Source organism: Symsagittifera roscoffensis, chromosome 1 (assembly GCF_963678635.1).
Source record: "Symsagittifera roscoffensis chromosome 1, txSymRosc1.1, whole genome shotgun sequence".
In the NCBI taxonomy this organism is placed as follows: domain Eukaryota; kingdom Metazoa; phylum Xenacoelomorpha; order Acoela; family Convolutidae; genus Symsagittifera; species Symsagittifera roscoffensis.
Window position 1 is genome coordinate 57,291,882 of NC_087062.1, and position 25,268 is coordinate 57,317,149.

At 34.5% G+C, this 25,268-nt stretch overlaps 2 protein-coding genes across 4 annotated transcripts in view; one reads left to right on the forward strand and one right to left on the reverse strand.

Moving 5' to 3' along the window:
• LOC134846232 (zinc transporter ZIP9-like) overlaps window positions 1-25,268 on the forward strand; it is a 374,849-nt gene that overhangs the window by 75,206 nt on the left and 274,375 nt on the right. The window lies entirely within an intron of this gene.
• Window positions 5,940-25,000, reverse strand: LOC134846195 (cyclin-dependent kinase 17-like). Of its 3 annotated transcripts, XM_063863450.1 has the most exons (13): window positions 24,198-25,000; window positions 17,635-17,652; window positions 16,809-16,943; window positions 16,474-16,530; window positions 15,865-15,979; window positions 11,374-11,468; window positions 10,977-11,039; window positions 10,592-10,715; window positions 10,283-10,403; window positions 9,035-9,238; window positions 8,187-8,320; window positions 7,895-7,966; window positions 5,940-6,177 (listed from the first exon to the last, which is right to left on the reverse strand). In XM_063863450.1, the coding sequence occupies exons 1-13, from the start codon at window positions 24,225-24,227 to the stop codon at window positions 6,110-6,112; spliced, it is 1,236 nt and encodes a 411-aa protein (XP_063719520.1). In that variant the 5' UTR covers window positions 24,228-25,000; the 3' UTR covers window positions 5,940-6,109. The 3 variants fall into 3 exon arrangements, with proteins under 3 accessions (XP_063719520.1, XP_063719529.1, XP_063719538.1); XM_063863459.1 differs by lacking the exon at window positions 17,635-17,652; XM_063863468.1 differs by lacking the exons at window positions 17,635-17,652; window positions 24,198-25,000 and adding an exon at window positions 17,476-17,496.

The window sequence follows — 25,268 nt, forward strand, 5'->3', positions numbered from 1 at the left end:
CTAGGCAACCCCTTACAAACGTAAGATAAACTGTTAGGCAGCTGATTCTACATGAACAAAAATTTCAACATGCAAGCAAAGCGGAGCTTTAAAACACCTGCGATGCAACACAAGCATAAGCATAGCATTACAAACAAAGCCGACAATAATTGGATAGACGCGCGTTGAGCCGAAAACAGGCGACTAAGGTAAGAACGGTGACTAAGCTGACTAAAATAAAACAAAAACCAAAACCATTTGAACAAAAATTTATCGTTTGAACACAGAGGCGACTCTGAGCGTCGCACCAGTTGTGATAAAAAAAATGAATGACTATGATTAAAATCAAATGAAAAGAAAACTCAAAAATTGAGAAAAAAACTTCCTAGAATCGTTTGTCAAAAAAAAATGCAAAAAAGCCCAAAATATCCAAAACAAAAACACCTGAAAGGAGGTGAGGAAATGCTATGAGGAAGCCAAACTTTCAGAAAATTCTTTTCTGCGGGAACTAAGCCGAGGAAAATAAGCAGATAAAAAACAATCTGAAATCGCCGAAAATTTTCATTTTGCAAAAAACATGTGCCGACCGGTATCGAACCCCCAGGCTTTGTCGTGTCAAGCATGCGGATAACATCAAAATAAAGGAAAGCTGATTCTTTGAAAACAGGGCTAGGCAAACTAAGCCGAAAAAAAACAATTGGACGCTGGTCCGAAAAAGCAAAAAAAACTAATTTGCAAAAACACAGGTCCCGGCCGGGCTAGAACGAAAACTTTTGCCGTCTCATGCAGGTGTCTTACCTCTATGCCAAATGATTGATTGAATTTATAAAAATACCTTCGTAGACGAAACAGGCAAGTCAAAATTGCCAAAACTGTACGGAAATTTTAAAAGTGGAACATTTTAGACAAGAAACAATGCGCTGTGCCACCACCTTGAATGGATTTAGAATGAAATTGCTCCAAAAATTATGACGCTAAGTTATTTTAAGTTAACATTTTCAAAACGAAAACCAAGCATTCAAAAAATAGAGAAAAAATATTGAAAAATTCAAATAAAAATGCTTTAAAATTGTATATTTTCGAACTGAAAGTTTTAGCATAAAAAGAACAAAAACAACATGACATATAGTTATGTTCTTCAAACTTAAATTGAACAAAAAGAATGGCTACTAAAAACACCCGGCAAATAGGCCGACAAATACTGGGATGAAATCAATTAAGCCAACAAAAAAAAAATTTTATCAGAAATTTTTTCAGCCGTGCAACCAGTAGCTCATTAATTCTAAACACAGAAATTCTAGACCAAGAACTAGAGCTGTCACAAGTGCAACTTGGGTGAAACTGGAGAACTTCTAAAATGAGAGATCCTCTGAACAAAGTTATCCACGGGAAAAAATCTAGTACCCGATTGCAATAACCAAGCTATCGCTTCATTTAAAAAAAAATACTCAAAAACCAAGTTGGTTAAATTATATATAACAAAACAACTGCCAACTAAAAATGTTTAAATTCAGAACAAAGTTCCATGCTTTGGAAAATTAGGCGACAAAAACGAGCAGACAAGCCAAAGTCAGACAATTCAATTAATCCCAGAAAAAAATCAATTATATACATGCTGAAAAATAAACAGCCGGGAGTCGAACCCCAAACCATAGAAAATAACAGCGCCCGCTTTATTCCGGCACCACGTGAAAGTATGGTTCCCGATTGCAAGTCACTCAAAGATCTTTCAGCTTTTTTTTTCTTTTAGGAAAGTCTCGCGTACACATGCACGGTTGTGTATGACACAGTCGAAACCTTTCGAAATCGACTTGAAATAAATGTTACCTCACACAGAACTTTTTTCTTTCAGCAAAACCTATGACGATCAGGTATAGCAGTCAAGCAAGCTGATGAAAGCTTCACTTGAAGAAGCGATTCAGCTATTTTTCAGGGCTAAGTATCTTATTGCATTCAAAGAAATAAACTTTTACTGCTATATGGTTTATCCAAATTACCCAGTTAGAGAAAGACAACCCAATAAAAAATGTGAAAAGTATTTATAATGACCTTTTTTGCTCTTTAAATTATCCAGTTCGGAACTATCTTCAATTTCAACAGAGCGAATGCAGAGATTCATGTCACTTGCCATAAAAAATGAACGACTATGATTAAGAACAGATGCACCGACAAAATCGTCAATTTTGTATAAAAAAAACATGTCGTTTCTCATTAAAAGTGCAAAAAATTCCGGAAAAATCTTGGAACTCAATTAACAGCACCATTAGATATATGGTAAATGAAATTTTAAATTTTAGAAAAAAAACTTAAACTTCAAAAGATTCCTATCTGCAGGAGCTAAGCCGACAAAATGAGCAGACAGACTATGATAAAATGTCTTGGTTAATGTTATATATAGCACGGGTTCGAAATTAAAGGAGTAATTAATTTTTAATTCAAGAAAAATGAGTGACGACTTTTTTTACAGTGAAGACTTTCTTTAAAGTGTATATGCAAAGTTGTTTTATGGAGAAAATTCTATTTCTCGATTACAAGACGCTTGCAGACGCAAATGGTTATTTAAAGCTCAAACAACTGCAGAATTAAAGCCTCTGCTAACTCATCAGTTGAATTTCTATTCGGTTACAATTTTTTCTGCTGCTACTGGTGAAAACCTTTAATTGCAAGAAGTTTATTGCAAGGGCGACTAAAAACTTCATTCACAGCAGCAAAATGCAGAACATGCTAAATTTCCACAACCGGTAGTTGCAAACATTGCTTACAAACAGATGGAAATATGTCAATAAACTAAAGAAAACCGGAAAAAAAATCGACAAATTTACGAACATTTGTCAACTTCAGAATTTCGGAGAAGTACATGATAAAAAGCTCTGATTTGTAAGTTAATGATTAAAACTTTGAGAAAAGTGGATCAATTAGTATTTTTATTCCGCTGGGAAATCTAAAAATTAAATCCTTACTTGGAAACTAGAAGTCATTTATGTTACTTTGTGTCGTTGACTTATTTTTGGAGGGGTTACTTGCCTTTCTTTAAGCAAATGGACTAAAATAGAACTAGAAGAAATTAAAACTCCAAATGCGAAAAATCAACTTCGGCGTAACTTAGCCCGGGGGCTATTCTCATGCGCGAAGGACCGAAAGGGCGAAAAAACTCGTGGTCGAAGGACAGAAAAGAAAATTAGCCGAAAGTCAATTTTTAAAAAGGAGCAATTGCTATTCAATTGAAATGAAATAAAAGAAGCAAAATTTTGCTTCTTTCATAACAAAACCCTTGAAATATATAATTTATTCCAATTCGGCGGCGGTCAGTGACAATTTGAAAATTTTGTATAATTCTGCCGTTTTTATATTCGGCCACTATCACTATTCAGTCCCTGGAAACGTTTACTTTCTTTCCAAATTTTAGATTACTGAAACTTGATTGGCTAATTTTTATTTTCCCGCATTCAGCCCTGTGCTTATAAGGTATTCCACCACTTAGCCCAAATTAAACCAGTGTATCGCTACTTGGCTTCTTAAGATGCAACTACACGGCTACGTAGTCATAAGTAGACAAGTCATTAAGTAGACACATCATAAAGCAGACTACTACTAAATTAACCAATCAGAATCGAGAATAAGAAGCAAATTTAGGAAATGAACAAGACTGCTTGGATATCAGGGCAAAGCCCTGAATGATCCGACTGCCTTTTAATCCAAATCGAATAGATATTTGGGAAAACAAAACATTGAAAATCTAAACTTTGGACAATGAGATCAAGCGTGAAAATTTGAGTCCTACGAAATTAGTACGACCGATTAACTAGCCTCAATTCAATTTGGAACGCATAAGTTGGTCCAGAGCATAGTCAAATTGGCAATTTTCAAACTCCCAGAACTTCACAAAAAATAATCGGAGGTAAAATATGTTTTACATTTGAACAAAGGAAATTGATATATTCAATAGGGTATAAACTTTTTTTAATTGAAAAAATTATTATTTTGATCGCCAAAAATTGACTGAATAAAAAACACACTAAGCTAAATATTCTGTTTTCTTCGAAAATCGGAACAATATTATTAATTATTCATTTCCTGAGTTTGCTTTGTTCTCAAATTTGATTGGTTAATGTACTATATGTCTACTTTGTGACCGGTAGGAAATAAAAGTTGTCTACTTTTTGACCGCACTTCCAGCTACGCTACGCTTTTGCAGGTTGGCGGTTTAACAAATCGGTTGCCAACTGGAATCCCTCATATGCGAAGGACCGAATGCGCGAAAAAAAATCTGCCAATCAAATTTCAGTAATCTGAAATTTGGAAAGAAAACGTGAAAATCTGAAAGAAAGTAACATTTCTAGGGACCTAATATTGATATTGGTCGAATATAAAAACGGCAGAAAAATGCAAAATTTTCAAATTGTCACTGACCGCCGCCGAATTGGAACAAATTTTGGATCTACTTAACAATCTCCACCCCTTTCAAGAAGGGGGAGGGAGATTGTTAAGTAGATCAAAATGGTCGATTTTTTGACCAATCAGAATGCAGCAAAACTAGAATTTTCAATAGAAAGCTCAGTGCTAATTTACTGCATTTATTAATAGGGGTGGAGATTCTTAAGTAGCTACCATTGGGGGGGGGGGGGATTGTTAAGTTGATCCCAAATTTTATATTTCAAGGGTTTCGTTATGAAAGACATCGCTTCATTTAATTCATTTTAATTGAATGGCAATCGATTATTTTTGAAAGTTGACTGTCGGCTAATTTTGTTTTTGGTCCTTCGCCCACAATTTTTTCGACCATTCGGTCCTTCGCGCATGAGAATAGCCGCTGTTGCCAACCATCCTGATTTCAACTACAGTTATTTAAATGAAAATAGCGGGTTGAGGTGCAAGTAGCGTGAAACCTTCCGACCTGTGATTATAGAAACACTTTTCACAAAAAAAAAGAATGAAGTTTTAAATATTGCGAACTGTTGAAAATATTTATCTTTAAATCCGGGTAATGTTTGGGGAGAGGATGGTTTCTCATGTTGAATTACGCTAAACATAGCGTCTACTCGCTCGACCTGATGTATCTCATGGTGCCCGTCAAATAAGTTGACAGCCGTCAAGACAGCACTTTTTGATGGGATTCTAATCCGACGCTAGACACAATTCTTCAGTTGTATTTATGAGAAATTGAAACTAGTTAAATTGAAACGAGTTCGTTTTAAATGTTTTAACGCTCAATTGTCGTCTCAACGTCATGTCGTCTTAATGTCATGTCGACTTATTTAGCTAGCACTGTATTGCATAGCGCCAATCATACATTGCATATCCCTGGTCGTCTTTAATCTAAATCGCCCAATTTTGCCCCTTGTACCCTTTCATCTTTGAAAAGACGCCATTAAGGCCAACATACTAATTTAAGGAAGCGAGACAAAAATATGATATTTTGGTTCAATTTCATCAAAAGGTCTTTGACGCTCGCATAAGCCAATTTTTATTGAAAAAAGTCTGAGGCGCAAAATAGTTACTAAATCCAAGATTTCGCCCGGCGTTGCTGAAAAAATTTCAACTAATTTAAATAGCAGACCCCTCAATCTTCACTCCTCAAAAAATCTTCACTCCTCAAAAATCTTCAACATACCTCTTCAATCAGCAAAAATTGGGAAAAAAATCAAATTAATTAATATGATTATTGTTTCATTTTGTTTAAAATTATAAAGTTAAAATTCAAATTTATATATAAGCGAAATTAAGAAATTAAATCAACTAAACATCAAATAAATTAGAATTAGCCTAAGGAGCAATTAATGAACAGATGTTTGCAAAACAATCGAATTGCACACCAAACGAAAATGATGTACAAACCAGACGAACGAAATAGGATAATGTTATAAAATACTGGCCAAGAGGGTATGGGGGCCTGGTATGAGGGTTAATCTGTGAGAAACTCAATTTTTATATTTACGTTAAAAATAAGAACGTATCTCACAGATGCGTACCATGGTAATACATGAAGCAATTCTCTGGTAGTTGGAATTTTCGTCTGGTTCTTTTCCAGTCCATTCATATATTGGCTGGCTTCAGCCCACTCAATAATTATTCTAACTCAACAACAATAATAATAAAACTTCAACTCAAATAAAAACAGAAATCGTGTCATCTATTTCAGAAGGGCGGATGTCAGCGAGAGACGCCCTTTCATCTTCTTCTGCTTTATCTTCTTCAAATCTGAAATACAAGCATTTAATTGGCTCTTCAAAATGCAAATCTCAAAGACTGTTGTCTAAAGATTGATGCCCATGTATGTATGAGAGCGATACATCGGTACAGCGCTGATTTAAATTATCCGGGCAAAAAGCATAAAACTTGAAATTTAAAACAAATTTAAAACAAAACGATTATCTCAAATTGGGTTGACTTTAGGTGAGGCTTTAGGAAAGCAGAATTTTTAAGTGCAACTCGTTTTGCGGAATTCGGATCCAACATTTTCGGATCCCCAAAAACGGATCATTTCAAGCTTTTTAGTCCATCAAAAAATTACGCTGAAACTACTCGGCTAATTAATGATAAAATTATATCAAAGTGAGCCTTTTACATAGATCAACAAAAGGATCTCTCCATTTGCCCTCCCAAAGCAGGTATTAATTCTAAAAATAAATTCAGCATAAAATATACATTACATACAAACGCGCAAAACAATCAATTTGAAATTTTTCATACAATTTAATATTTTGACAGGGTTCAAAATCATTTGAAGTGTCATTACATTTATGTTCCGATAATTAAATCTTGTTAGTACGGTGATATAATTTTCTCCTCAAAGATATCTTATGAAAATTCGTATTTTCTACCCTTAAATCGATTTGGGGCTATATTGTACGGTTGACTGACCCGAACTAAGTTTAAGAAGGACATAATCTCCAAAAAATTGAACAAAATTTATAAAAATTGTTTTAAACAAAATGGTGTTTAATATAACAAAAAAAAACTGTGCTTGGCTGTCAAGCAAAAAATCTGAAATTTTTCTTTAAGTTTTGGAGAATAAACCCATATTTAACTTTGTTGGGCTATGTGTTCATTTTTCAGCTAATGTCAACCCAATTTGAGAAAACCGGGGTTTAAACTTCAAGTTTCATGCATTTCAACCGGATAATTTAAACACAGAGGTGAAGCTGCGCCTCGCAAACACTAGCGAAAACACAAAAAAACAGCTTTGTAAACCAAAATAATAAGATAGAAATAAGCCTCGAATTAGAAAACGTTGCTACGTATAGGCTTCGCACCTCCAACCTCGAGAATCGGAGTCTCACGCCCTGCCCTCGCGACCACGAACGCTTAGCAACCGGCATACCTTAGTCACAAATAAAGCAGCTACATATGCTAACAAATTGCCAAGCAATGCAGCAAACGTGGCACCAAATACAAATAGAAACAATTTTGCATGTAATAGTTTGGAATATAACAAACTAAAGGCATCATACTAATTTTGCATGTACTAAATTGGAAAGCATACAGCCACATTATGTATAAATAGAGCATTTCAAAAAATTGCGAGATATATTGAGTTAGAAAGTTTCTGAATTCTGTTAATTTATTACTATTTGAATGTCAAAGCACATGCTATCAAAAAGCCGTGAAGGTATCCCAAAAGTGGCACCGATATTTGCGACTTAGATTAGAAAGAAAAGAATAGTCGTAGTATAACATTAAAGCTCACTAAAGTTGGCTAGTGTTATCTATCAGCACTGTACTTTTCTTCTGGCAAAAAGTCCGAATGACAGAAAAGTATCAACCAATCGACATTCTGTTAGACTCAACTAAACACAAATGACTGGTTTTCACTCTTTTTTTTCCAAATTGTCGAATACTTAAATTTGATCTGCTAGAGATTCTTCATTGCTCTTAAATTAAGTCAATAAGATAGCAATTGTTAATTCCAGCTTACCTGGCACAAAAAGAGTCACTTCGTCGAAGTTCATCGGCTCTCTGACTGTACTTAGAGCAAAAATGGACTGATCTGAAACAAAAGGTGAATTCAAATGTCTTGGAACTGAATTACACCATAAACACTGGTCTAGGGTATGAGTTGTGTTGTCATGATGTAGCCCAATCTCATCTCAATGTTCTGTAACCATATAAACTCTCAGCACTGAGCGAATCATACAAACCATAATGACAATTTCCCCACGACTCAAAAGGCTCTTAAGAACAACTCCCTGAGAAAAGTTAACTCTAACCGTCTCTCAGTTGCAAAAGCTCAGGAAGCATCGAGTTGAAAAAGCTGCGTGTTAAAGCTTCTCTTGCAGTTGGTCTTTTAGTAGTATCAAACGACAAAAAGCTGTTTATCAGCTCCAAGCCTTCCTCGTTTATTCTAAACAAAGATGAAAGCTTTAACAAAATAGTAGATACACTAAAAAAAAATAAACATCTTGCTATTATTTTTGTTGCTAAAATATACTCGCCTTGCAATAAAATGAGAAAATTTCTCTGCCCAAAAATTATGGAAGGCAGCAGCTTTCTAACACAGAAGCGAAGCTCACTTGTGATACAAAATTATAGAATGAAAGCAACATGAGGCTCAAAACAGAACAAACATAACTTCGAACAAAGTTACAATTGACACAGGAAGTGAAAATTTTTTTTAAATTCAAATTTACTAAAATTTTCCAAGTGAAAGTCCTAGCTGGGTTGACTATGGGCATTTAAAAATTGGTGAGACAGTCTTATAAAAATCAGAAGTTCTGCCAGACATTTAAAGGGAAAAAACGGAAAAATCATTTGCAGAAAATTAGTATCAAAATAATTATACGCACACTGGTTTGAGCTCTAGTTATAGCATATATCATTAGTAACTAGTACACACCCAGTAGTTAAGTTTGAATTTTTAAGAAATTGAGCATTTCAGCTGCATATCAGTATCATAAAAGATTCAGCTGATTTAGTTAAACTAGTTGTTAACCCGAAAAAAGTCTAAATTCCGATTTGATAACGCTTGTTAATCGCAAGCGTAATCAACTGGTTTAAAAATGATAACATAATTGAAAAATCTCAACTTTGAGTAATAACAATTTCTAAACTTCGCTACCTCTTGAAAGCATCCTGCAAAGGAGTTCGATTGAGACTCTTGATTCTGAACTTGGACTTCACTTTGCTCTCATCGAAGTCGGGCCATTCGTCAGACGAGGGCATTCCCAGTCGGCTGAAAATCTCCGAGAGCTGGTTGTCAACATTTTGCCCAGGGAACATCGGCTTGCCAGTCACCATCTCGTAGAAGATACAGCCCACTCCCCTGTCAAATAAATCTTTGTTCCGAGCACCGGCAATATGGAGAAATTTGGGATTCTAGCTTGTTTGCTTTTTGCGCACTTTGTGCCACAAAAAACCGCGAGGAGGTCCGAGTGATATATCGCAACGAAACCCTTTCAGTCGTGGTTCCAGCTCGATTTTTCTCAAACTTCGAAACTCTCAGAAAAAATAGATGTCCTTAAAAATGTTTGAATTTCTAGAAAAAATTATGACTAGCACTTTTTGATAAAATAAACCCAATATGAGAGAAGTGGATCAATAGGTTAATTTTTTATTCCGCAGGGAAATCTGATAATTAAATTTCACTTTCGAAACAAGAAGTCGGTCACGCTTTTAGAGACCATTACATTTTTGCAGTTCGATATTGGAGTTGACATGGCTTTTAACAAAGGAAATGAACTGAACTTAAAAAAAAATCCAAATAGAAAACCGCGAAAAAGTGAATTTCAGCCTGAATAAATTTGTACTTTTCTTGAAAAAAAAAACGAAAAAAAAAAACCATCGAGACCATAAAACTACGTTCATCGACTCTTAAAAATAAAAATAAAACAATGCCGAGAACAAATGGTCTAAACTTTTTCGCTTCTCTCCTCAGCAAGCTGTTATCTTCATCATTCAATTATTTTCTTCAATTGTTTTGATACCATTCAAGCTTTCATAATAGCTTTTCTCTGTCAATGGCCTAGCCACTAAAAAACTTGAACTAATTTCGCAAATGAAAACTATTATCGCAAGTGTAAAAAAGAAAGTAAAAAAGAATCAATTGAATATATTTTTTTTTCGCCCAATTATTCGAAATGGTAAGTGTTTGTAACCTACTGTTCTACTGTCACAGCAACCCCCTACTCTTGCTATTTATGAAAATTTTTTTATTGTTTTATTAACTATATTATAAAACAGAGTTGTTTTATAGAGTTGTTTTATAATCTTGAGTTGTTTTATAATCTATATACCTGCGAGAGAAACATCACAAATATAATTGAACCGCGAATTAACCAAAAATATCTCTAAAGTGAAAAAACTCTACCACATGTCCAAAGGGTAGTTGTACTGGTTGGATCCCAGGAGTACTTCTGCGGGTCTGTACCACAGAGTGACCACCTCATTGGAAAACAACTTCGAAGGGACACTGGTTGCTCTCGCCAGACCTGTGAGCACAAAAGTTTTCTATATCATCTTAACGAAAAAGTCGCCCTAGGTATATTTTGTTCCACCATTGTAACTTAGCAGAGCTTTAAGATTCCTTTTTGTAAACATGTCCAATAGATCAACATGTCCAATTATTTCAATTCTACTAGAACACGTGAGAAATTATCATGAGTTTTATTTGTCATACCAAAATCTGCAATTTTGAGCTCGCAGCGACTGTTGATGAGAAGATTTTGAGGTTTCAAGTCTCGGTGGAGGATATTTCGCTCGTGTATGTAGCCCAGTCCACGTAGAATTTGGGCCAGAAAGATCTACATACCAAAAAAAGATGAAATCACGATTGTTAATCAATTTAAAAAGTCGACCGTTAAACCATTCAATACCAATTTGAAAAGCGATAAACAAAAAAGCTAATTGGTATTGGATTTTATGACCTCATTCTGGTCTAGTGCACGCCAAAGAGATTAAGAAAGCTAGGAAATGGATGCAATTAGGGCTCTTTCCCATAATAGCCCTATAGTGGTAAAAAGTCAGTGTGTGGGTTTATTATGGTGAAAAGCCGCAATTAGAACCTGGAGATCCTCAACAGGAAGCAGGTCAGTTCTGTTGTCCAGAAATTTCTTTAAGTCGTTTTCCTAAAAATAACGTCCTTCTATAATTTCACATAAAGAGACAGATAAAATAACCATATTTTACGCAATTATGGGTCCCGCTACTGACTACTGAGAATGACTACATAAAAGCTAAGTCATATTACTTGGATATTTTCCAATTTGCCTAATTAATGGTCGGTTCGCAAAGTCTTAAATTTTAATTTGTCTCATTTGATCCCATATCACCAACATCCTTGCACAAAATCACCAAGCTTTGTCATTAAAACGTGTCATTAAAAAAATGCGCAATTCTTAGGCTAATTTGGATTCAAAGTTTTAACCTCTTGTGAACAAAAAACTCAATAGCGATTTTTACCAGGTATTCGAAGACTAGAGTGAGAGAGCTTTGGCCGTGAATGACGTCATGCAGGGTAACAATGTTGGCGTGTCTCAAGTTCTTCAGGATCGAAACTAAAACAGAGCCAAGTATTCACCCTTTAAAAACGCATTTCAAGTCTGTGTTACTGCATTATCAACAATCCAACGAAAGTATATACTAGTATGATCTCTGACAGTGACAAATCAACAAAAAACGAAGTAAATTTCATCGGTAACAAACTATTGTAACAAAACCCAGGAAGTTAACTTGTGCGCAGTCACATAGATCTAAAAGATGCGCGCTCAAACTAAGTTTGACAAGTCGTTGTTGAAACAAATCCAATTTGGAAAAAAAAAACGGATCATTGGATAAACTTTTATTTATTGGGAATTCTAAAACTTGGATCAGAATTTTGAAATATTTAAAACCGATTGCCACAGGTGCGGATCTAGAATTTTCTCGAGGGGGGGGGCGGGTTTTCAAAAAATTTCAAAAAAATTTGTCGACGTTTTTTTTAGGTCGACCAAATTGATTTTTCGAGCTCTCCCAAAGCACTGCTTTATTCCTATTTTGGCCAAAATTTGTGCGCAGGCGTTTTTTTAGGCACTTTTTGGAAAATTTTGAACGAAAAATTGCGTTTTTTCGGCGCGCGCTCCCCCCTCAAAATTAGTATAAATTGGCGCCGAAGGCACCTTTAGAAAAATTTTAAGGTTGGTCGGCCAAAACTGGACTTCTTAAAAGTACCAAAGGGGGGACCCTTTGGGTCGGCATGGGGTCGAATCCCTGAGTGGGGGGCGTCCGCCAACCCCCCCCCCCCCCCCTAAATCCGCCCCTGGATTGCCGTTTTTTGTTATTGGAGAAAAAATTGAAAAACGAATTTGAAAATTCACGTTCAGAGGAAATCAAAAGTTATAAATATGGTGCAGTAATAAGCAAAAAAATGGTGCAAAAAAATAAGCGTTTAACATACCTTCGGTGCTTCGAATTTTTGACAACTCATGAAAAACCATATATATATATATATATTGGAAACAACATCTGCAAACTTTTAGTGTACTCTGACTGCACCCAATTACACCCAATTTTTTTAATTCACAATTTTATGAGCCTCTGGAGAAATTTGGAGGCCAGATTTGCAACCACTAAGAGTCCCAGAGAGCACCCTGCTATAAGGTTAGGAATCCAAAATTTTGTGAACCTAAGTTTCCAGAAAAAAAAATGAAAAAAACGTCTTATCTCGGAAACTAAAAGGATTTGAGCATTCATATTAAGAGGCAAGATTTGAGACGCCTGGGTGTACGCTGACAATAAGGTTGTATCTTCATGAAGTTAGTAGTTTCAAATTTTTTGAATTTCTTTGTAGATAAGTTCTTTCAGAAGTTTTGAAAAAATCAAAAAACGTCACATCTCGGAAACTCAAAACATTTGAGCAGTCGCGTTTAGCAGTCGCATATGGCAAGATTTGCAACTCTTTTGGAGTACCCTGACAACACCGACCTATAGCGCTGGGAATTTCAAATTTTGAAAATTAATTAATTTAAACTTTCTGAAAATTTTTTAAAAATCACAAAAAACGTCACATCTCGAAAGCTACAAAGAATTGTGCAGTCACATTTGGAGGCAAGACTCGCAACCTCTGAAAGTACTCTGACAGCACCCAGCTCCGGTGCTTCGAGTTTTTAAATTTAAAAAAAACCGCAGTTATTGGAAATAAGATCTGCATCCTTTGACAGCACCCTATTACAGGAATGGTAACTTTAGATTTAATTTTTTTTACTAAAAGCAAATGGGCAGTCGCATCGGAATTTCAAGGCTGGGAATTTCAGATTTTGTGAAAAAAAAAATTATAATTTTTCCGAATTTTTTTTGAAAAAATCACAAAAAATGTCATATCTCGAAAACTACAAGGATTTGAACAGTCATATTTGGAGTCAAGATTTGTAACTCCTTAGAGTACTCTGACAGCACCTAACTAAAGGGTTGAGAACTTCAAGTTTTGTAAACTATTTTATTTAAACTTTCTGAAAATTTTTTAAAAATCACAAAAAACGTCACATCTCGAAAGCTACAAAGAATTGTGCAGTCACATTTGGAAGCAAGACTCGCAACCTCTGAAAGTACTCTGACAGCACCCAGCTCCGGTGCTTCGAGTTTTTAAATTAAAAAAAAACCGCAGTTATTGGAAATAAGATCTGCATCCTTTGACAGCACCCTATTACAGGAATGGTAACTTTAGATTTAATTTTTTTTACTAAAAGCAAATGGGCAGTCGCATCGGAATTTCAAGGCTGGGAATTTCAGATTTTGTGAAAAAAAACTATAATTTTTCCGAATTTTTTTTTGAAAAAATCACAAAAAATGTCATATCTTGAAAACTACAAGGATTTGAACAGTCATATTTGGAGTCAAGATTTGTAACTCCTTAGAGTACTCTGACAGCACCTAACTACAGGGTTGAGAACTTCAAGTTTTGTAAACTATTTTATTTGAAATTTCTGAAAATTTTTGAAACAATCTCAAAAACCGTCTTATCTCGAAATGATTCGGGCACTCAAAATTGGAGGCCAAATTCGCAACCCCTAATTCGATATTGGGCTGCCTAATTTAAACTCGGTAAAATCACCACTAAAATAAAATTGGAAAATCGAAAAATTCTTAACCATTGCGATATACGATCTAGCTTAAACATGCAAAAATAATACGTTGAAAAAGCTTAAACATGGCGAGATAGTGAAGCCCGCATTTAAATATATAATAAATCGAAAGCTTTGAATGAGAAACCTTGATTGATGATTTTTCCTTTGCTGAATTTTTATCTGCTGAGGTATTTCCAGAAGTTGGCCATTTCCCTCTGTTCAATTTGCTGAAAATTCGTCCAAAAACACAGTCGACGGCGCTTAATGAATACCGATAAATATTTATCGAGCGGCAACTGAGCCGACAAAAATTGGGTAAATTCCCGTCGAACCGAAATACTTGTTTCCCTTGAAACGACTGAAAACTCTGTCACCAGGCCAATAAAAGTAAGACGAAATCATCAGGGAAGAATAAAGTTTTTAAGCAAAAAAAAACAGAAAATATACGAAGTGAACGTTAGTAAGAATACAAACAACAAAAGCAAAACAAAACACTAAAAGCAACTACAGTGAACATTGCTACAATTTGGTAACATTTGGAAAAAACGGAAAATGAGCCGACCGAAATAAGCACGAAAGTCACAAATCCGAAAAACACTTTTTCAAAAAAATATTTGAAAAATTAAGTGCTACCTAAAATGATCTAAAAAGTGGTTTTATTTGAAATTGAGCGTGTTAGATTGCATAATGCAGGAAATACAAGCAGTTAGTGATATACAGGCAATGTAAAAAATACCCGTAAAAAGTCTATATGCCAACTTGATAATGATAACGCCTGCTAATCGCAAGCGTAAAAACAAAATTGGGACAGTTACTACGAAATGAAAGATATTATTAAGCGACTGGTAAAAATGAAGCATTTTCACTTAATTTAGTTTCAAACCGACTTTTTTCTCCATTTTTAGCTATTTTCATAAAATTCATTACAAAAAGGATGCTAATGCCTTTTTAATTGTAGTTTATTTCGCGTTTTTTGCATTTTTCTAGCTGTAAATAAAATTCGAAATATAAGCCCAGCATTTGTAAAATCAGTACAATTTTGAAACAGAAAGTTATGTTTTTTTATCATTTGGGGGAGGGGGGTTATAACCGAAAAGACTGCTTAATTGATCCTTAAAATCCCTCAAAGATTGGCCGAGGTTTTTGCACTGAAATGTCCTATGAAACGGACATTGAAATATTTGATTTGCAAATGGAAAAAATTAGTTTTGCTTGCGTAAGCAAGTACGCGATTAAATTCTGAGCTTCTTGTTAGCCGAACAGTTACTACTGTTGTGTCACATATATGACGCTCGACCACACAAATCAATTTGCGACACTTGAAAATGACGTAAGTAATAAAACATTTTTAACGTTGTTTCTAAAATGAACCTTTCAAGCAGATGATACAAATTCCTAGCAATACGTAAGTACGTAAGCTTGCCCTAATTTCCGGACTCTACCAAAAATTAAACCAAATTAAATTTTTTTTATTTCCCGAATCCGTCTACCCTTTCAGGCAATCACTGAACTACCGAATAAATTCAAAAATCATTAGCTTATACAAAGCGTTAAAAAATGCAACTAGTGGGCTGCATCATTTCCCTAAACGAAATGCATCGATTAGCAGTCAAACCAACACAAACTGCGCCTTTCCATGACGTCAATTGCTTTTATCGAATAGTTATGATTTTAATTACAAGGAACTTGCCCTGAAATTCTCCAATAAAAACAGCGGCGTCAGTAGTGGAGCTATTTACTATTTCAAACAAATAATTAAATTCTTACTTTAACAGTTTGCAAGCCAACCAAAATCACTTAAAACTTATCAAGTGGTTATCTGTTAAAGGCGTTATGTAGTAGTGTATCTCACTTTCTCTAATGGCAGTGCACGGGGTCCCTTCATCCTTTTCCATTCTGATGACCTTGAGAGCCACCATACATTGTGTGAGCCGCGACATTCCCTTGTACACAGTGGCATATGTACCCTGAACAAACATCGATTTAATTTAGTTTGCCGTTTAGCACAACTAACTTACTGGCAAAAAACACTGCTTTAACGACACCCCTTGTTGTAAATGTATTATCGAATTAAAAATTTTCCAACTTAACTAGAACTGAAAATTTGTACATACTAAAAAAACATTTACTTTTTGGTACTTATTTTTCTGGCTAAAATCATTACATATAAAACATACAAAAAAATAGTTTCAAATAGTTTTTCAATGATCCTGTCCGTCAGCAGACGCGCACAGACACCCAGATTATTTTCCATAAAGGACATTTCAATCTAAATTTTTCGACAAAAAATACAAATTTTACGAGAAATTTTCGACAAGTTTTACGAGAAAAAATATCTCTAACGTATAGTGGATCAGGCGGTAGCTATACAGCTCAGTAATAGTTGTTTGAGGATTGTCATGTACTTGGTTCGCTTATCGGGTAAATTTACAGGAATGGTTTGAAGATGCATTTGACTAACCTCTCCAAGCTTCTCCAGTCTACAGTAGGATTCCGCCTTTCCAAATCCAAGCTCCTGCTACACAAAATCAAAAGCACTTCTTTCTCTTCTTTGGCTCTTATGATGATCAACATATAAAATTTGGACAAAAAAACTTATGTTAGCAATACGCAACAATTTTGCGGTCAATAATTGATCGTATTTAATCCATCATAAAATCGAAATTTGTTCAAAAAATGCTTTTTTTTAGCACGGACTACCGTGATCGGAGCAATCTGCGTTTCTTGTTTTTTAATCCAATTTTTTTTTAAATAAACACTGCAATGTAGACACGAACTTATTTTAAAACCTCATACCAGGGAATTTCTCCGCACAGTATACGATAGTGGTTGCTCGACATCCAGGAGCTCTGGACTTTTTGAGGCCACTTTCTCCAGACTGGACTGAGAAATTCGCATAGAAAAGGGAAGGGACAGCCTTTTCTGTACATTCTGAAAAGCAACTCGGAATTACACACCATTGAAGCAAAAAGGGTTCATGAAGCCGCATTGAAAAAAAGCATAACTAAAATACAGGCTAATTTGGAAGCAGCTACTCGTCTTTCAATACATACTTGCAAGCAAAATCAGTCACCTTTTTTAAAATAACCAGCCACACTTATCATTAGCTGAAACTAATTTAAAATGCAGAAACCGTAAAAGAAATCTCATGCTTTAAAATGGTTATGATAAAAGCAAGTCTATTAACAACACTTGTGAAAACTAGGCTCAATGTTAATGTTTACCAAATGTTTAATCTCCATATCAACTATTTTTTTCTGACTAAATTTGTTTAATCTCCAAGTCATTTCAATTTTACTGACTAATTTCGATTAATCTCTAAGTGAACTCAATTTTTCCGACTAAGTTCGTTTCCACTCCAAGTCAACTCAATTTTTCCGCCTAAGTTCGTTTAATCTCCAACTCAACTCAATTTATCCGACTAAAATCGGGGAAAATCAGCAATAAGGGTCTCTATCTTTACCGAAACGAGTAGTTGGGTTAAATCTGAAACGTCCATAGGTAATATTTTTCGAGGGTCAAAAGATTACTTTAAAGATTTCACTTTCAGGCACGGCGGGCATGAAAAGATGTTTTTATTGATGAGACAAAATAAAAAGTGAAGCTACGACGTAAAACTAACCGTTTCAGTTCGAGAAACCTTGAAAAAACAAGGATTATACAACATAATAAGGAAAGTGGAATTAACTATAGCTAAAAAAAGTGACATTCCTCAAATTCTAAGCTCTCAATATCACGGGGATTCTTTAGACAGCAGAAGAGAACGATTCCTCGGGTTTGATAACTTGATACTGACAATTAAAGCACGCCCTTCTGGTTTCTATATCAGATTCTATTGATGAAGGGGAGAGCCAGGAAAATCAATCAACTTGATTACATTCTACTTCATCAATTTCATGGAAACCTGCTTTTTTTCCTTTCTAACGCTACAGTTGGCTGTCATCGAATACATCAAATCAGAAGGGTTGAAACAAAATACACTACAAAAAAGGCCATTTAAAAGTAAATTAAAGCTTTTTATAGCACTTTTTGACAAACCAACCTTTGTTGCTCCAACACATTCTTTTGCAACAAATGAAAATGTTTTTTTTTTTAAATTGAGTGCGAACAAAATCCAAAAATAAAAAATTTGTCCGGCCTATAAATATATGCTTCAAACACATTCTTTTGCAGCAAATGAAAATGTTTTTAAACAAAAACAAATTGAGTGCGAAAAAATCCAAAAATAAAAATTTGTCGCGCCTATAAATATATGAACTATTTGAAGGACAATATTCACTGCAGACGTAGTTGGAATTTGGCAAGAAAAACCTACAAAAATAAAAAAAAATCAATTTTAAAAACAGTGTAACTGGCCATTTTATGAAAAAAAGCCAATATACAGTTGGAAAACTGTCAATGAACAAGAAAACAGTTTTCAAGCTCAAAAAATACTAGCATCTAGCGCACCTGCGGTGCTGCGAATTTTGGAAAAATTTTTTATTCAAGTTATCCAATCCAAGCTTTGATGAACCATAAAAACGTCAGATCTTGGTAACTAAAAGGGCCTGAGCAGACAAATTTGAGGCAATATTCGCAACTATTGAGAGTAGCCTGAGAGCAGCCCACAATAGGATTGGGGAACTCAACATTTATTAAGTTTTTTTTTTTGAATTTTGAAACACATTGAAAAAAGTCATATCTTGAAAACTACGAGGATTTCAGCGGTCATACTTGGAGGAAAGACTTTTAACCCCTAAGACTACCCTGGAAGCACCCAGCTATAGGGTTGGGAATACAATTTTTTAGTGAAACTTTATAAATCTAAACTTTCTAGAAAAAAAAATAAAAAAAACGAAAACTTTCGTACCCCGTTAACTGAAATGATTTGAGTATTAATATTAAGGGGCAAAACTCGCTACTCCTTGAGACACCTGATAGCATACCTCTATCGGGTTACTGATTTCAAACTTGGTGAATTAATTACTGAAATCAAACTGAATAATCTAAAAAAAATTCTTAAGCATTGCAAAATGCGATACAGCTTAAACGTGAACAAATTTTCTTGTTAAACAGGCCAAAATATTATGTTGAAAACGCTTAAACATGTCGAGATATTGAAAGATATAATAGATTCGATATCGCGCTTAAACTGTTCAAAAATCTTCAATTTCGCGTTTTTTTTAATTAAACTAACCCAATTACAGAAAACTGTGTCAATAGGTAACTCTTTATTCCGCTGCGAATTCAGAAAACAAAAAGCAAATTTCAAAACTCTAATTCATTCACGTTTTTTTAACACCTCTCTCATTTTTGTAAATGAAGAGAGTAAAATTTCCTTTCTTTTAGGCAAACGAATTCGAATTAAAAAGACACCAAAGTACAAAGTTTGTTGGGTCAAAGAAAAATTAAATTGAAGCAAACGAACAGATTCAAAAAAAAGAAAAAATGGCCGCAAAACAAAAGGATTAATTCAAATTTAAACTTCGCACAGAGCTCTTCAGTCCAGGAAAAACATTAGCAATACATTAAATTTAAGGCCTGAAGAAACTTGACTTATTGAAGAAACTGTTGACAACTTGAAAAAAAAATGATAAAAAACATCACCTGGAAAACATATCAAAACTTCTAGAGCCACCGGAAATCACAGCCTTTCATAACACAAAGGGCCAAAGGCTAAATGAGACAGTCAGCTGACAATAATGACCGCTAAAAAGTTTACTCGAAAATTATTGCTGATCGCAAATGACTAAAATACTGCTCTCAGACAACGAATGAATGATATCAGGCTTATCATGAATAAAATTTCATAAATTTTGCTATCGAACAAAAGTTAAGGGTAATATATTCTTTGCCATGACAAAGGAAAAAAAATTGACATATTTAACAGAGCGACGCAGCTGAGCTTCGCACTACTATTATAAGAGCAATTTTAATATGAAAACAGCATGACGCTCAAAAAGTAACAAAGTTGATTTCGAGCAATGTTACCATTGAAAACTAAAAAAGCACGTTTACATTTATTAAATATTTTTAAAGAGGGTTCTGGTGCGGCGGAATTGATCGTTGAAAAAATAATAGCCAGTTTCGCGAATACTTATGACGCAGAAGTCAGACTGCGCTTCGAAAACAAGAGATAAAACGACAAAAGGAGCTGTGAAAATGAGCACATGCGAAGTTTCGCTCGCAAACACTAGCTTGGACACGACAAAAAAAACAGCTCTATAAGTGAATAAGAAAGTAGAAATAAGCCTCGAACTCGAATTAATAAAATTTCGGCTAGGTCTCGGATTCAATCTGCGTCCTAGTTATTATGACTCTCACGCACAAACCATTCAGCCACGGACGCTTAAAAATCACAAACACTAGCCACAAATAAAACAGAGAACAGATGCTATGAAATTTCCAATGCTACAATTCGTGATTACAGCTTAAGTGCCACCAAATAAATGGACACACTTAATGAACACTTTTATTTGCGAGTTAGGTTAGAAAAAAAAGAAGGTTCGTACTAATACACTACGCTGCTCGACAGTGTAAATAAGGAACAAATGGTAAAATTATCCTTGAACATAAAAATTTTGCTGTGGCGCATTCGAAGGGTCATCAATACTTGCCAATTACGTTGGAAAAAATACGCATACTATTACACTAACTCAATCGTGTAAAAAATATATGGTAAAGAAGCAACGAGACTTAAAGCAAACACCCAATAAACTAAAAATCAGTCAAAACTTTAGTTTAAAAAATCTCATTGCAGAATATTGCATGTACCGCCAACGTAGGATCCACGAGTGCTATTTATGTAGTGTATGCAAGGTGGTATACACAATTCGGAAAATAGAACGACAAAATTAGGTCGAAAACCAGAAGCCGAAAATCATCAGCAAAAAAATAAAATCGAAATTCAATAATTAAACATACAATGATTAAATTCTAGATATAACATTTAATAGTAGTTGCTTGAATTAGCCAGTAGTTAATTTGTTTTAGGATATTGAGCCTATCCGCAGCACATATGATTCAAGTGATTTTGTTTAAAAAGTTGTTAACCCAAAAAGAAGCATATAATCCGATTTGAAAATGCTTGCTAATTGCAAGCGTAATCATCCACTTGCGATACAAAATTTAGGCTAAGTGCAAGAATAACTACAACCTCAAAAAAAGTTCGATCAATGACATATCTGAGAGAAAGAAACAAGAAAACTGAACGAAGGAAAAAAGTAAGCTGAGACATTGACCCATTTTACAACTCTCTTTCCTTATCCTTAAACACTGTATGATTAATTTGGTCTGAGATATTCTCTAATACTGCACCAACAGAACATACTTTACACAGAGGCGAAGTTCAACTTCGCATACACAAGCAAAAAGATAACCGATAACGATACTGGGAAAGCTGAATGAGTAAAATTTTGAGTCTACCAAATTGTGACGCAAGTCAATTATGACGCATTAGCAATACCAGTCAATTTGAAAAAAGAAATTTACCAAATAACATGCCTCAATTTATCAAGCGAGCGCATTTTAGCTATTATACGAAAAAGTTCATTAAAATCGTCCGACCCTGCCAAGGTTCGAGCCCTCTTATTTTGTTGCTGGTCTCCTTCCCTACCTCTACGCTACATATCCATAATACCTTGAAGCTAAAGTGCTATTTGTAATATAATATTCTGTGTTAATATCCTTAGCATTGGCTGTACTTAATAGCTGGATTAAAAATGAACACTTTCAAAATGAACACATTTTGTCGCAACAATTGCATCGCAACAATATTGGCGATTTGTGTTAGAAAAAAAAGAGAGTTCATACTATAATTCAAGCTATGCTTGTGTAACAAGTTGTGAACGGTTATCATACATGAAAGTTGCCGATACAATTTGTTTGAGTTTTTTTTTAACACTTTGGCGACTGAACGAAAAGAAAACGACCTTAATGTATTCAAGCCAAAGGCGGAAAATTTGTTATTTTAAATTCTATTTGTAAACTTCTAGCGTTTATAATTTTTTAGAATTGAAAGAATAATTGTCTGCCTCATTATAGCCTGTTTAAAATCACTAGCAAGAGTGTATCCAATGATCAATCAGCTCGCAAAAATTAGTTGTTCTTCTGATCGGGCAATTCAGTTTAAATCACATCATACGATTTGAAAAATATAAATTTCATTGACCGAATTGACTAGCAAAAAAAAAACTGAGTTTTAGTTGGCAAACTAATCAAGCTTTGAAAATTTTTTAAGTTTTACACGACGAGAGTCGGTTTAAGCTATTCAACTGGACCCACTCAACCGATAAAACTTTACAAGTTTCAAATCCGTTCGCAAAAACTTCAAGTTTTTTCAAGCAGCATATTCAAAATATGCAACGTTTAATTAGGTCAAGAAGCAATCGGATGGTGCAATGTTAAAAATTCTCTATTGAAACCGTTGAGATGATGAAATTTTGAGAAGTTATAATAGTTTTATTGAAGCGATATGGTATCCAAAAAATAAAGTTTTCGTCAAGCAACTTTTCAAGTAAAAAAACCTATAAAGCTTACAGGTATTCCATAATTCAATAATCAGTCCGCTGAAAAACCTAGTGTTTCTGTAGCAAGATATGCAAGCTATGAAATTTCGAAACCAATCAAGTCATTTCAGACAAAAAAAAGTACTCGAAAAATTAGAGTTTTTATCAGCAAGCTATGAAGTTTTCCAAATGAATTTCTAACTTTCTAAATATTTCATTGGAAAATTGGATGCAAAAAACTCAACTTGTTCCTTGAAACCATTCAAATGAGGAAATCTTCAAATGAGGTTTTTCAGGCAATGAAACTCAAACATTTAAGGTTATTCATTGGAGCGAATTGGATAGTTTTTCAAACGCAAACTATTCAAGGTTCTGAACAATTTAGATTCTGAACATTTTTTTAACCGTTAAACTCAATGATCGCTCTTAACCATTTCACCTTGTGGTAGCTAAAACATGGCATTATTTTTCTGTCATTCGTTTAATATATAAAATATAAGGTTGTTCCGTTTTTTTTATTATTCAGTCAATATTCGCCGATCGAAATAATAGTTTTCAACAAAAAAAAATTTATACCTCATTGAAGATATCGACTTCCTGTGTTCAAATTTAAAAAGATATTTTACCTCCGATTATTTTTTGTAACGTTCTGGGGGTTTGAAAATTGCCAAATTGGCCATGTTCTGGACTAAATTATGCGCGCTTTGAAGAATTTATTCATATTACTGAGAGCGTAACGCGAATTATTTATGCGTGACGAATCATTCCGCACAACAAAATCGTTCCAAATTGAATTGAGGCTAGCTTATCGGATCGGTCGTATTAATTTCACACGACTCATCATTTCACACTTTGATATTGTCTAAATTTTAAGTTTTCAAAGTTTTCTTTTCCCAAAAACTATTCGATGTTAATTAAGGGACAGTCGGAACAATCAGTGCTTAGCCCTCCCTCATATAAGAGCAGTCTTGCTTTCTATGTATAATTAGATATGGCTCTCGCCAGAGATATCATCATTTTCTAGAAAGTTACTCCTAAAAATTCTCCCAATTGTAAGATAGTCAGCATGTTTTAGCACATCAAATTTTAGACTTTTTTGAACATCACTGTTGTAATACAATTCATTTTTTGCAAATAATGCATATACTTGTAGTCAGCGCTTATACTGACTTTTGCATTTTACATACATTTGCAAGATCGTTCACATAAAGCAACGGCAGTATGAGATTCAACGAAGAATTTTTTTAATTTTTCCATGAAGAACTTACTTGAAATTAGATTGACCAGATTGTGTAAAAACCACCTGAGATCTTCTAAATGAATGTGATTTTAGAAGGTCTTGTTTAATGCTAAGTCTAATTTTCAGAACGCTAAAGTTGATTGATATAACTACGGCTAGAACACCGGCTCAATTATGCTCTCAGATATATTTGATGGGCAGTCAAGCCGGTCAGCAGTTTTAATTCTCCAAAAAAAAAGCATTTACTCCAAAACCCTTTAGCTCAGCAACAAAAAGCGTTTAAGAAAACACACTGACCGAAAAAACTGAATAGCAACTTTCAACCGATTGCGATTCAGATGTTTGTGAACCATAACAGCCTTTTAAGTCTTTTCTAAATCAATAACCTTATCAAAAAATCATTCTTGTTGCAGCAATATTTTCAGTCATTATTTATACTGAACAAAAGCACCTACTTACCAGCCATTCCGGCACCTGGATGTAATCCATGGCCGATAAAAATAAGCAAAGAATGGATTCGCGGAATTGTTCTCCGGTGAATGCACAATGTCAAATTTATATGAATATTTGATCAGACTAAGACGGTTATAAGCCAAACTAATAAATGTTTGAACATAACATTTACGTGTAAAAAGTTTATAGCTGCAAAGTGTTTTTAGGGCTTAAAGTAGGTTTTGATGTAACAAAGTTGCCAAGGGTTGTTGTGTTCGATACGAAAATTGTTGATAAAGAAAAACGGAATTCAATCAAAAATGGTCAAAATAATAAAACACTTCGAAGCATATTCCCTGAATGAAAAAAAACGTGAAGAAAGGCAAATAAATTAGGTGGAAAAGGTTGCAACCATAAAGCGGAGGAGAACAGAAAACATGGTAGGACAATTTTTACACAGCCAATGCACGAAAATGATTTTACTTTTCCCCACCAATTTGTTAAATTAGAAAGAAAAAGTACGGCGAATAATATTTCACATTTATCTAATCCATTATACGCATTAGCATTTTGGGCACCATTCGCTGCATTAATAAAAGATTGGAGATTCCCATCATTTAAGAATGAGGAGCCCCTGATATTATATTTTACAGGATATAGAAGTACGTAAAAACGTCCAAAGGCACAACTCGACGACGGAACTCTTTTGCAGCAGGGAAAAAATGGGAGCAGTAAATTAAAATACAAATGCTATGTCTTTAAAACCTTCATTAGTGAAATCTCAAAGAGTGAGTGGGAAAATGTTATACTAAAACGGAAAAGAACCTCCCATTAGAAACATGAACAGGAAAACGTCAGAAAGTAATGGAATGGCGGAGCATCCGCACTCGTTTTTGTTACATTACGCCACGCGGAATTTAACAGCAAATCAACTTTATCAAAACTGCCGCCGCACTTCATGTTTAACATCGATACAGAAAGACACAAAGTCGTCTTTACTCAATTTACAAACCGCCATTTTATGCCTCAGTTCAAAGCAGGCCCACATACGTCTTTAATTCTTCGATATCTAGAAAAAGACCTAAGGAAAGTAAATTG

Excerpts from the sequence above, each read along its gene's own strand:
- LOC134846195 (XM_063863450.1), bottom strand. The coding sequence starts at position 24,227 with ATGGATTACATCCAGGTGCCGGAATGGCTG. Across the intron at positions 11,469-15,864 it reads GTGCACTGCCATTAGAGAAA|TTTCGATCCTGAAGAACTTG; the intron begins GTGAGATACACT and ends GCTCTGTTTTAG. Across the intron at positions 11,040-11,373 it reads CTCTAGTCTTCGAATACCTG|GAAAACGACTTAAAGAAATT; the intron begins GTAAAAATCGCT and ends CGTTATTTTTAG.